Raw genomic sequence first — 14,586 nt, 5'->3', positions numbered from 1 at the left:
TTTGAAATGTTATGAATTGCTCATTCATTAACAGCAAAGAAAAAATTCCAATCTGTACCTCTTCATAACATTTAGTATTACAGCATATTAATTACCACTAGTTTTTACATTTTACAATGTATATATTGCAATAAAAATGACATAGATTATTATTATTATTATTATTATTATTATTATTATTATTATTATTATTATTATTATTATTACTATCATCATTATTATTGCTGTCATTATTATTATTGTCTTATCATTATTATTATTATTATTATTATTATTATTATTATTATTATTATCGTTATTATCGTTATTATCGTCTTTATTATCATTATTATTATTATTATTATTAATGTTATCATTATTATTATTATTATTATTATTATTATTATTATTATTATTGTTATTATTACTATTATTATTATTACTATTATTATTATTATTATTATTATCATCGTTATTATCGTTATTATCGTCTTTATTATCATTATTATTATTATTATTATTAATGTTATCATTATTATTATTATTATTATTATTATTATTATTGTTATCATTATTATTATTATTATTATTATTATTATTATTATTGTTATTACCATTATTATTATTATTATTATTATTATTATTAATGTTATCATTATTATTATTATTATTATTATTATTATTATCGTTATTATCGTCTTTATTATCATTATTACTAGTACTATTATTATTATTATTATTATTATTATTATTATTATCATTATTATTATTATTATTTTCATTATTATTATTATTATAATCATCATCATTATTATTGTTATTACCATTATTATTATTATTATTATTATTATTATTATTATTATTATTATTATTATTACCATTATTATTATTATTATTATTATCGTTATTGTTATTATCGTCTTTATTATCATTATTACTAGTACTATTATTATTATTATTATTATTTTCATTATTATTATTATTATTATTATTATAATCATCGTTATTATTATTGTTATTACCATTATTATTATTATTATTATTATTATTATTATTATTATTATTATTATTATTATTATTATTATTGCAGGACATTATACACAATTGGTCATGGCACTGTGTTACTTGTGCCGGGAATCTGTGAATCGTGCAAAAATAAGACGTGCTGGTGGCTTGCCATTAATTCTTAGAATCATGCAGAATTCCTCTTCAACACATCTTCGCTCTTTAGTTCTTCATGCTCTTATACAATTTGTATATGACGAGACAAGTTTGCTGGTAAGTTATGTAAGACATCAACAGTTGTTTTCAATATTATAAACTAAGCAGATGTACACTTCGATTTTATTGATTATTCCAAATTTCGTTCAATAATTGAGCTTTGGTATCTTATAGAGGAAGTGTTACAGATATGGAATACCATTTTGATTTTCGTTTTGGAATCTACATGTTTTTGAATGCTGGACGTAAAGTATCTTCCTGTTTATTGCTGAATGCCCTGTGAATGGTACACCGGACTTAGAAGTTCGTAAGATGTTGTACAATGTTTGAAAAATATAATTTCCTCAAAATCTAACATATTTCCTTCATAAAAATGGAGGTGCAAAAATGGAATACTGTTAACAAGCTACAAGATTAACAAAATTGCAGATTCAAAATGGCCTCTACTAAGAAAATACAGAACAAGCATTCAGAATTTTCATTAGAAGATGTTTTCCCTACCGTAATACTGAATCCAGATGAATCGTCTGTTACATCTTTTCTCAAACTTGTTTTACAGCTTCTTGTATTGCCTTTTCATTCCACTGTTTTATAAGTTCGAAGGTGAGGTTTTCTGTTCTCCTACAGGTGCCAACACTAGTAACGAAATAGAAAACCAGAGTATAAAGATGGAATACTAAGAATACTAGTAGAATTTCAAGAGAAAAATTGTTCCAGGGCTGGGTATTGATCCCGAGACCTTTGGCTTAGCGCACCAACACTCTACCGACTGAGCTACCCAGGAACTTCACCCGACACCGTCTCATTTTTTCCCTTTTTATCCACATATCTTGAGTGGGCTGACAAGACACCAGAAACCCACATCGAGTGCACACAAACTCTGTGTGACTTGAAATTGTGGCTTTCTGTTAACATACCTACAGTAATGTATATATTATGCAAATCTAGATTTTGCCTTCTCACACTGTCGAAAAGTTCTTCTTTTAGACTAGAGTTTAGAAACTAGTATTTAAGGACAGAATGTTAATAAATTTATCATCATCATCAATGGCACAACAGCCCTTCATGGGCCCTGGCCTTCTTCAGAAGTTTTCGCCATTCCTCCCTATCCAATGCCAAACTTCTCCAATTTCTAACACCCAAAGTCTTGATGTCATCCATCACACAGTCTTCCCATCTCAATCTCGGTCTCCCAACCTTCCTTCTTTCCATCGGAATAAATTTAAAAACTCTCTTCGCAACCCTATCATCTTGCATCCTCACAACATGCCCGGCCCAATCCAATCTTCTTATTTTTATGAATTTAACAATGTCCGGCTCATTATATAATCTGTACAGTTCGAAATTGTATCTTCTTCTCCATGTTCCGTTTTCTCTAACTGGTCCAAAGATTTGACTAAGAATCTTTCTTTCAAATGTACATAATAATGTCGCATCTGACTTCGACAATGGCCAAGTCTCAGATGCGTAAGATAGTGCAGACCTTATAAGAGTTTTATACATCATAATTTTTGTATTCCTAAATATAATTTGAGATTTCATATGTCTTCTAAGACCATAAAAGCATCTATTGACAGATAATATTCGTTTTTTTATTTCAGAACTAACATTATTTTTGTTAATTTCAGAGCCAAGATAGATAAAACTATGGACAGTTTCAAATTTAAAAGAGCCTATTTCCAAGTAAGGGGGTCCATTTATATTAGCTCTCGTGACTGGCATATACTTTGTTTTCTCTTCATTAATTTGTAAATGCATCCTTCTTGCTGCCTTTTCCAGCTTAATAAAGGCCTCTTTCATTGCTGCCTGACTTCTTCCTATGATATCTAGGTCTTCAGCGCAAGCCAGCACCTGAATCGACTTATAGAAAATAGTTCCCCTAGTATTAATACGTGAATCCCTTATGACTTTCTCCAGTGCTATATTAAAAAGGAGACAAGCTAGTGAATCTCCTTGTTGGATGCCACACCTAGTAGAAACAGGGTTAGACATCATGTTTTGAATTTTAACTGTGCACTTGGTATTTGTCATCGTAGCTTTCACCAGAGAGATCAATTTTTTAGGGATCCTCAATTCCTCCATTGCAGCATAGAGTCTTTCTCTATTCATGGTGTCATAGGCTGCTCGAAAATCAACAAAAAGATGGTGAGTCTCGATTCCAAACTCGTTGCACTTTTCAAGTAACTGTCGTATTGTAAAAATTTGATCGTTAATGGATCTACCCCAATGGAATCCACTAATAAATTTATGACTGTGAGTAAAATTTGTCTCTTTGATCAACATCGAAGAGATGAGTTGTTACTGTTATTTGTTATTATTATTTTTTTATTTTTTACTCAGGGGTCCAGTTATTACTTTAGCCAAGGGCCCATTTCATTCGTGACTCGTCCCTGACTTTACTATATAAGTAAAAAGTACTGTGAATTTTGTAAGAGAACACTATCCAGAAATTTCTCTATTGACATAAATGTAAAATTTGAAGCAAAATCAAGTCACAGGAGGAGTGACAGTGTATGAGTGGTGGAAGAGTCATACAAATGAGTTGGTTGAATTCCTTGTATGAACAGTTATTTATAGTCAAAGTCTGTTTTTTTTTCAGAATTTGAAATGGTTCATACTAAACTTGAAATCAGTGGCGGCCGAAGGCCATTCTGTCAAGTGGGGCACAACCTTAATGATGAACCCTGAAAATTAAAAACATATAAAACCAATTTATGTGCACTAATCTTTCTAATTCTTGTAGATGAGCTCCATTTTTCGGTTCTTTCTGCGAGAAAAACCTCTATAACTCTATTGTTGAAGTTCGGAATAGAATGTACCATCTTTCTCTCAATTGAGAGCATTGCTACGCCCAGAGAAAAGTTAAATGGAATTCTAAGTGTAATTCACAGAAATATGCTGATTCTCACTCGTTCGTACTCACAGATCACGGAACTGCCTGCCTTCTTACTACCGCAGCGCTAGACTTGGGGAAACTCAGTTGAAAACTGTAGTGTGCACTGAAAGCGGCAAAACGCCCGCCAAGATTCTCTATTGTCAGTGACAAAGCTTTTTGAGAACTGCCAACTTCATGTATTGTAATGTAAACTTTCTTTTTTGGATACGATGGAAGCATAAAAGTTTACAGGGAGCATTAACAACATAACTGTGACAAATGAATACTGTATCTATATATACATATACACGTGATTTACACAATGAGTCAAGCTTCTAAATTAGTAAACTTACATTTAACGTTTTTCATGTCAAGTTCAGCTGTAAAATGTCGTCTGCTATTCAGCAAGTATCAACACCCCTAAAAATGGCACGCAGCTAATTGGACTGTTCCTAAACTGAAGAGGCTTGGTGGGCACGGCAAATACAGTGCCCAAAGCACACGGTCTGAGGCAAAGAGCTCCGCCTTCCTACAACTCGCACCCCCATCCCTTCCTCGTCCATCGCTGGGCACGAGAAGAGAGAGCCCATTTTATTACCTGTTCAGAAAACTTGGGTTTCGTAGACTACTACACATTCTGAAAACATTCGTAGCAATGCAAATGTGACACTCTTTAAGTTATTATTTCATAATGCAATTAAATTGTATTATAATATAGTCATAATACGATAATAAAAATCACTGGGAGGGCACGTGCCCATGTGCCCCTTAATAAAAGCTGCCCCTGCTTGAAATTAGATTGGGTACAATGCAAGCACATAAATTGGTTCCTATTTAGAATGTTCAATAGTGGAGCTAATTTGCATGGTTTTAGTTGAAGGGCTATCAATTTAAACTGCATTACTGTGAGAAGGGAACTTGATAGCCTATAATGTCAGTTTATTTTGTGCATAAGAAAAAGAACTGGTAAAAATATTTTGAAACATTTATCATCGGTTTCTTGGTAAAAGTGACCAAGTCCAAAATGTAAAATTGTTGGGAAAAGGCATTTAAAGGTTTAATGATTCATCCAAAGATCACTGTACTTCTTTAGATGTTAGTAATTAATTATTTTGAAGGTAAATGTGCTACGTTATTAGTTTTTAATATAAAATTATAAATCTTAAATTTTCATAATGCTTGGAAGCCTTCAATGTGACTTGCTCACGTTTACCAACAAACTGATGTTATATATAATTTGTATTTTTCTTCTTTTTTATATGCTTTATATATTATTTTAAAATAATTAAATATAATGAAGTTTTATTGCTCATTGTGCATTCTTAATACTGCCAAACACTCTTCGTTTATTTCTTGTTCTAAATGACCAAAATTTTTTTCCAACGCTAGTGAGCACAGTATGAGATAAAAAATTCTTTATATTAATAATAGATATTTACTCGTGATGTTGAAGTATGTATAAGAATGAATTATGTAATGAGAAAAGAATGTTCAATGTAATGAGAATGACATTGTGTTTCAGGAAATGCTGAAAGAAGGTTTGGTTCCAATTCTGGTCAACAAAATAGCAACGTTTGTGAAGGAGTATGGAAAGGAACATACCAAAAGCAGTGTGCGTCCAGAATTCTTACAAGATTCACCAAAGGGCAGAATTTTTACTAATAATATAGACACAGCTTCTGACGCTGTCAGACAGAATTCATTTTCAAGGAGGTATGTTCGATAGATTATAGAAATAAAAAACAAAATGTAAGCTTGAATTCTAAAATTGTATATCTGGCTTTTATGGCCGTGCTGTAGTTCAGCTTTGTTGGCATGAAGTTGAGATTTATTTGTAATTTTTACTCTCTAGTCTGGAATGAAATAAGTGCAGTTAATTTTTGTTATGTTTTTAGTCTGATTTCATAAGAAGGTGATTTGCGTCCATTAAAATGCTGTAGATCCTTAAAATATTTCTGAATAAAATTTGTGTATTTTTAATCATATATCATTCTATAAAATTTAATATTTATCTATTATCTATTGGAAGTAGAGTATAAAAACCACTTCCGGAATTTCGAAAATTAAGTAAAATAATTAATTTTGAGTAAGCTTAAATTTTTTTGTTCATATTATGTGAAGTGTATAGAAAGTACAGGGTGATTCAGAACGTCTGCAACAAACTCTAGCTTATTTTAATATTCATACGATAACAGCATGACACTCAGCTCTCCACACCTCCATGGTTACACAAAATGGCATCAGAAATGCTAACAAACAATGGTCGATCGATATCCATAACCCTCCATGTTGCTCAGTAAACGGCCTTCTAAAATCGTCCAACTCCTTTGCTGCACCTTGTACTTTGAGAAGGTGTGATTGTAAATAGGTAATAATTTAGTTGGACCGAAACACACTGGAGTGCACACACTGCCTTCTAAAATCGTCCAACTCCTTTGTTGCACCTTGTACTTTGAGAAGGTGTGATTGTAAATAGGTAATAATTTAGTTGGACCGAAACACACTGGAGTGCACACACTGCCTTCTAAAATCGTCCAACTCCTTTGCTGCACCTTGTACTTTGAGAAGGTGTGATTGTAAATAGGTAATAATTTAGTTGGACTGAAACACACTGGAATGCCTTTTCAGAAAATAAAAATATTTGCATGTCAAAAACATGAGAATGTTCAACTTGACAGTATGAATCCATTAGGTGGCAATTGCTAACTTGATAGGCGAGTTTCTGTGAATATTTTTTTCCTAACTAAATCACTGGAAATAGAAAATGAATAATAACTGTTTTAACGAAAGCACTGATTTCGAACATTCCACGAAATTGCACGTTTTGAGAATACTCCTTACTGAAAAAAAGAATAGTTTTTAACATGCTGTCTTCATCAGTTAATTCATCCGTATGTAACTTATTCTCTGAAACTGTTTGATGAATATGTGTTCAGCTAACTAATTTATCCAAGAGTATGGAAATGAAATGTGCTGTAATACTGAGATACCCATTTATAATCTGAGAGTGGCTAGAGCACACTTTGAGGCGATAGATTATTGTTGGCACTTATTTCGCATCGCCTTCTGCGTCACAGTTATGAAGAACACCACTTGACTGCACAATAGTGTTGGTCATTCTTGCAATGGTTCTGGACAGGTTTAGAAAGAGAATTTTTATAGGAGGAACTTATTTGCAATATAAAAACACGTGTTTAAAAAGTGTGTTCGTAAGTTTTGTCGCAAATATTTGGAATCTGTTATTGTCAAATTATAAATGGATATCTCTATAATTACCAGGGTCTCTGCAATCAGGGCTAGTGGTAGATTTCAACTTGTGTTACAATTGTGTGGTTTTTACAGGGGCATTTTCAAAGTAGCTAGTGTGAATAATAAAACAAAAACTCGGGACAATGAACAAGAGCATCGAAGGCCAAGGTTCCGAGCAAACAGCCCCAGTTACCAAGCAGTAGTTCAAGAACAAGGCAGCTCCCTTAGGTAAGAAATAGTCTACTAATCCATTATACTATGTAGCTGTAGAAATTTTTAGATCTTTATACTCTTTTACACAGGATTTCACAACTCCATTTGTCTATTCATTTATCCACCCTTGGTAGGTGGAGGTAGGTAAGTATGTTTTCAGTTTTGTTCTTCAAATTGAATGAATTCGCCATTTTTGTTCTTTCGTTGCCAGGCTACCAGACGAGGAATCTATTTGCCATACCGTTAAACATTATCATGTCGTAGCTCCTATGATAATAAATCAAACACACTGTAATTGAGCGGCAAATAATGCCTTCGTGTGCTTTCTGCTAATGCCAACGAAAGAGCCAATATGGCGGGCGATTATATTAAGTATTTATTGAGTCTTAATGTCTTCATTAGTGAATCACAAGAAGTACACGTTTAAATGTAGCCGACCTGCAACGTGATTGGCTGCCGGAAATTAGAGCGACGGGACTGTAAATTGTTAGGAATTTAAGAAAAACTGGTTACAGGCCGAAATTTTGAAATTAAGGCTGAAATAAAAATTATATCATAATTTCTACTAAGCATTACAGAGTGTGAAACTTAGTCTCTTCATATCTAAATCGATGTACCTACACCCAAAGAGCAGTATTACATTAAAAAAACTTATCAGATTAACAATTGGCATTCATACAGTCCTCTTTGTAGATTGAAAACTCAAAAAAGTTTCATATCCATTGTTCAAGAATTAATACAGAAAATCAATATCCCGAATTTAAAAGAAAACTTACAAATTAAACCAAACACTTTAACTCTATTAAATATAGAATATAATCTAAATTTAACAGAAGAAATACTGAAATCAGAAGTAAACACTGAAATACTGAAACAATTGTCTTTAGAGACAATTAATATTAGATACCCTCCACAAAACTGGCTTCATTTATACACTGACAGATCCTTGATGTCCAGAGAACAAGGTGCCGATGCTGGTGTTATTTGCTGTCTCTTCTCACTTTATAGATCTCTTGGATATGGAACAACAAGTTTTGATGGTGAAATCATTGCAATAAGTGAATGTCTCAGGAATCTTCTATGCCACATCAATAAATTTAGGAATGCAGTTATATTGTCAGACTCCAAAGCAGCTATTCTATCAATCGTCTCTAAACACACACCTTCATCTCAAACAGCAGAAATAACTAAAATGCTCTCTCAATTAATATCACTCAATAAAAGAATTGTATTCCAATGGATACCATCCCATTGTGGAATCCTGGGAAACGAGAATGCGGATGCTTTAGCAAAGAAGGGCAGCACTGCTACTTACAGACCTGTTACTAAATCTACGTATTACTCTGTGAAGAGATTTATTAAATCTACATACTTAGACTTCAACAAACAAAATTTGATAACACAATCCCAAGGGAAAAAATGGAACTCTCTGCATCAAAATCCACAGTTAATTCCCGATTTACCACGAAAATCGTCTGTAGCTGCATTTAGATTGGCAACAGACCATGATTGTTTGGCCAAACACCTGCATAGAATTGGAATATATCAATCCCCTAACTGCCCATTGTGCAACTCAAACCAAGAAATGGATTCGGAACACCTCAAAATCTGTGCTTTAGTGGCTAGTCATGATAATATCTTTGAAAAATATTGGAGTGCAAGAGGTCAAATGACTTTATTGCCAAATGCCTGGCATTAGAAAACAACAACAACAACATTACAAACTCATTTTCACAAAATTAGCGACTTAGGCCCTTTCATAAATAACCCATTCAGTTGTGTTCAAACTTACAATAAGCAGGTAATATCTTTGTTACTAGTAGATTCCGTTGGAATTTCTGAAGGTCTGCATGCACATGTGTTTAATTTTATTTTTTGACCGATAGTGTTTTTTTTAACAACCTTGCCAATATTGTTGATAGGCCTTGTAAGTTAAACTTACAACACACATGCGATAAGTAAATAAAGTAAATCAACTTATATTTATTTATTTAAAAGTAACGAATTATCAGTGTCAAACAGCACTATGTGCTATGAGGAAATAACTAAATGTCTTATTATACCTGTACTCTTTCTAAATTAATTTATTGGAGTGGAGATATGTAAGAAAAACAGGAATTAATGTAGATAAGATGTAAGCATGAAAACTATTTCTGACAACTTCAGGTTGTTGCTCTGAGTGCCACTCTTGAGGTCGTGGATGAACGCGAAAACAGCCGTGGAGTAAAATACATATTCAAACATTAACCTTTACCGGTATGCAATTAATTTACACTGATGTTCAAGCCTATGCCGCAATGCAAAACTTTAATTTGACAGGCCTGTGTAATGTTTTTAAAACCAACTTATGTCAACCTATTTAATGTTTTGTTATACAGTTGCATTTCTTATTTTTTCAGATATTTTCCCTATGTTACAGACTCATTCATTCAGAGTGTTCTGCTCAAGGGTAGATCTTTCACTGTAAACCCAGCATTCTCCAATCTCTCCTATTTTCTGTCTTCCTCTTAATCTCCACATACTTACTGGCTTTTAAGGAACCCGGAGGTTCATTGCCGCCCTCACATAAGCCCGCCATTGGCCCTATCCTGAGCAAGATTAATCCATTCTCTATCATCATATCCCACCTCCCTCAAATCCATTTTAATATTATCTTCCCATCTACGTCTCGGCCTCCCTAAAGGTCATTTTCCCTCCGGCCTCCCAACTAACACTCTGTATGCATTTCTGGATTCGCCCATACGTGCTACATGTCCTGCTCATCTCAAACATATGGATTTAATGTTCCTAATTACGTCAGGTGAAGAATACAATGCGTGCAGTTCTGTTTTGTGTAACTTTCTCCATTCTCCTGTAACTTCATCCCTCTTAGCCCAAAATATTTTCCTAAGCACCTTATTCTCAAACACCCTTGACCTATGTTCCTCTCTCAAAGTGAGAGTCCAAGTTTCACAACCATACAGAACAACCGGTAATATAACTGTTTTATAAATTCTAACTTTCAGATTTTTTTACAGCAAACTGGATGATAAAAGCTTCTCAATCGAATAATAACAGGCATTTCCCATATTTATTGTGCGTTTAATTTCCTCCCGAGTATCATTTATATTTGCTACTGTTGCTCCAAGATATTTGAATTTCTCCACCTCTTCAAAAGATAAATTTTCAATTTTTATATTTACATTTCGTACAATATTCTCATCACGAGACATAATCATATACTTTGTGTTTTTGGGATTTACTTCCAAACCTATCTCTTTACTTGCTTCCAGTAAAATTCCCGTGTTTTCCCTAATCGTTTGTGGATTTTCTCCTAACATATTCACGTCATCCGCATAGACAAGCAGATCATGCCCCTTAATCTCCACATATGATCCATATATCTTAATGTTGTCTATCATCTGATATTTTCTTCTTTTCATCTTTTTCCCTAAAAAAGATGTAGTAAATTGGTATTTTTCTTAATTTTTTTTTTTTTATTTCATGAGAAAGGTCGAATAGATCCAAACAAATTTAAATTCTACACCCAAATTAAACCTTAATCCAACATTGTGGTCGCAAACCAGCCAATTTCCTTTCTCTTCCTGATCTATTGTATTATACAGTAACATTGGTGTAATACTTATGTTCAGAAGTGCAAAGTGCATATTGATATAACATTATAGTACATGTGCAAAATTTTTTTCTTTGACAATAATTGCTGTTGTCGACAAATTTACTTGCAACTGATTGTTCATTTGATATTTGCTTTTCTTACAGTTCAGGCCTATTAAGAAAGCTGCATTGTTTTACGGTAGTGATTCTGGAAGAAAATTCGTAATCTTTTTAGTATTGATGCTTACATTTTAATGTGTGCCTAATATCTTGTAACATACAGTACATAGCAAGGACATTTGTCCCATGATAGACATTATTCAATGTCAGATGTAGAAGTTTCACCAGGGAAAATGTCATTGATTTTCGTTAGCATTGAATCATGATTGCTATTGTGTTACAGAAACAGAAGTCCAGACATGTCCTGTAGAGATGCAAGTCCAGAACTGAGTCCGAGAGGCTGCTACATGTCTGGAGACGTGAGCCCCTTGAGCATGTACAGCATGTGCTTGTCTCCTGATTCTGGGGTGTGCAGTGCAGCTTCTTCTGATGGACTTTCTCCTCCTTGCACGCCCCCCTCATACTCAGCAATTGCAGATGACATTGACTGCCAGGAAGTATACTCTCCAATTTGTTTCGATGGTGCAGATGATGATGATGATGATGATGATTGTGAGATTGAGTGCTCTGTTTTGCAAGACAGCAGTGAAGACAAGACTTCAGACTCGGTAGGTGACAGATGTCTTAATATTTAGATTATTTTTTTCATTTCTTCGCCAATTCAATAAGATTCTTAAAAACTGCATTTTTTAAATAGCGAATGTTAGCTTACAGTGTAAAAAGTTTTATTTCCATGGTTTTTAATCATTTTAGATATTTCCTTTCCATGTATGGGTCCACACCTGTGGAGTAACGGTCAGCGCGTCTGGCTGCGAAACCAGGTGGCCTGGGTTTTTTCCGGGGTTTTCCCTCAACCCAAAACGAGCAAATGCTGGGTAACTTTCGGTGCTGGACCCCGGACTCATTTCACCGGCATTATGACCTTCATATCATTCAGACGCTAAATAACCTGAGATGTTGATACAGCGTCGTAAAATAACCCAATAAAAAAAAAATAAATTCATGTATGCTTCTCACCCTGAGAGAGGAACATAGGTTAAGGGTGTTTGAGAATAAGGTGCTTAGGAAAATATTTGGGGCTAAGCGGGATGAAGTTACAGGAGAATGGAGAAAGTTACACAACACAGAACTGCACGCATTGTATTCTTCACCTGACATAATTAGGAACATCAAATCCAGACGTTTGAGATGGGCAGGGCATGTAGCACGTATGGGCGAATCCAGAAATGTATATAGAGTGTTAGTTGGGAGACCGGAGGGAAAAAGACCTTTAGGGAGGCCGAGACGTAGATGGGAGGATAATATTAAAATGGATTTGAGGGAGGTGGGGTATGATGATAGAGACTGGATTAATCTTGCACAGGATAGGGACCGATGGCGGGCTTATGTGAGGGCGGCAATGAACCTTCGGGTTCCTTAAAAGCCATTTGTAAGTAAGTAAGTAAGATATTTCCTTTGATATGCTTTTCTAATGTATTTTTCACTTCCTGTTTCTTCTTTCCTTCAGTTATAAATTAATACCGTAGCATTTTTTTTCTTTATAGTTATCATTGCTAATTCCGTTACTTCATGATTAAGTTATTTACTGTCTTGTGCGAGATTTAAGATAGGCAAATTCTTCCACATTTTGAAAAATGTAACATTTTTATACAAAATTCACATTGAAAACTTGTGAGGTTGGTGGTGTGAATAATAATAATAATAATAATAATAATAATAATAATAATTATTATTATTATTATTATTATTATTATTATCATTATTATTATTATTATTATTATTATTATTATTATTATTATTATTATTATTATTATTATTATTATTTACCTTTCATCACTTACTGCTTAATATGTGTGTCCAGCTGTAAGCTGATTACACAATGTCCACTGTGAATCAAATCTGCAGTTTTCCAGAGCTGTAGGTTGGTGAGAATTTCATGTAACGATGGTTTTTCATTCTTTCCTGCAGTTTACGGTTGGTGTTATTACATTGAAGTAGGATGTGTTCTAATGTTTCTTCCTCTGTTAACCTTTTATATATAGTGATGACTCTGATAATTTAAAGCAATGCAGATAAATTTAAATTACTAAATTTCAACGTGGAAAAAAATGTTTGTGTAGTACAGTATGTCTTTACATGACCTATAAACGTATTTTCCAATTATCCGGCAAAATCAGTTATCCAACACTGGCTTTGCCCCACAGTTGCCAGATACGAGGAATTCTACTGTATTAATATTTCTTGCTCTTGTTGAGCTGCAACTATTTAGAGAAAATTATTATATAAAATATATGATGGAAATTAAAAGAGTTTATGTATAAAAATTATATTAGGTTAGGGTTACCATGAGAAGAAATTGTATAGGAGGACATGGAGTCTAAAATAAGAGGACATTGCTGAAAAAAGGAGGACTTTTTAGAAATTGGTATGATCAAAATTAAAGATATAAACAATGGCTCACCTTAGTTAGTTTTCTCACTAGTTGCTGGATCAGTATTACATCTGTACCCTACTTATCGGTGGGGCCCACTTTGTGCACAAGAGCCTGAAGAGACAAACATCTATCTTGTAACAAATAACTATGGAACTGTTCACAGGACATGTCGTTGAAATTATATTTCACCATGATGATACCTCTGACTGTCTCCGTTAGCATGCGATTTCGTTCTTTTGTCCATTGAGCAGATATTAGGGAAAATGCTCTCTCAGCACTTCCATTGTGACTTGGGATAGAGAAATAGAATTGACATATTTTTAAGATCAACTACATACAGGCACCAGCACACAAACCAGCCACACACATGGACAAAATCATCAGAAACAACATAAAATTCAGAGAACAGACAACAATAAAGAACACTATAGACCTCGTCAACAAAACAAAACAACAACACATACCACACAGTGCAACACTAGCATCATTCGATATCGCCAACTTATACACTAATATACCAATACAGGACACATTACAGATACTAAAACAAATGCTCACAGATAACAACACACCACAAGAATGCATCGAAGAAATCATCGAAATCACAGACATCATAACAAAGCAAAACTATTTCACACACAACAAATACTACACCCAAACAGAAGGATTGCCAATGGGATCACCCATATCTAGCATACTAGCAGAGATATTTTTACACAACATAGAACAAACATACATACTCAACAACGAACATAACAAATATGCAGACAACATAATATACTGGCACAGATATGTAGACGATATACTCATACTATACAAAGGAAACAAAAGACAAATACACAAACTACACCAATACATAAACAAATTACACCCAAAACTTCAATACACACTAGAACTTGAA

The 14,586-nt window shown here is 33.5% G+C and overlaps 1 protein-coding gene across 1 annotated transcript in view; it reads left to right on the top strand.

The window, feature by feature from the left end:
* The window catches only part of Rnb (R and B), a 33,447-nt gene that overhangs the window by 7,700 nt on the left and 11,161 nt on the right, over window positions 1–14,586 (top strand). Inside the window, exons 5-8 of the mRNA XM_069838886.1 lie at window positions 1,070–1,257; window positions 5,598–5,788; window positions 7,418–7,552; window positions 11,535–11,859. Of these exons, the coding sequence (XP_069694987.1) occupies window positions 1,070–1,257; window positions 5,598–5,788; window positions 7,418–7,552; window positions 11,535–11,859 (839 nt within the window). The remainder of the gene's footprint in view (window positions 1–1,069; window positions 1,258–5,597; window positions 5,789–7,417; window positions 7,553–11,534; window positions 11,860–14,586) is intronic.

This window comes from Periplaneta americana, chromosome 11 (assembly GCF_040183065.1).
Source record: "Periplaneta americana isolate PAMFEO1 chromosome 11, P.americana_PAMFEO1_priV1, whole genome shotgun sequence".
Taxonomy (NCBI): Eukaryota; Metazoa; Arthropoda; class Insecta; order Blattodea; family Blattidae; genus Periplaneta; species Periplaneta americana.
Note: the sequence above shows the minus strand (reverse complement) of the source record. Positions and strands in the feature narration are given on the sequence as shown.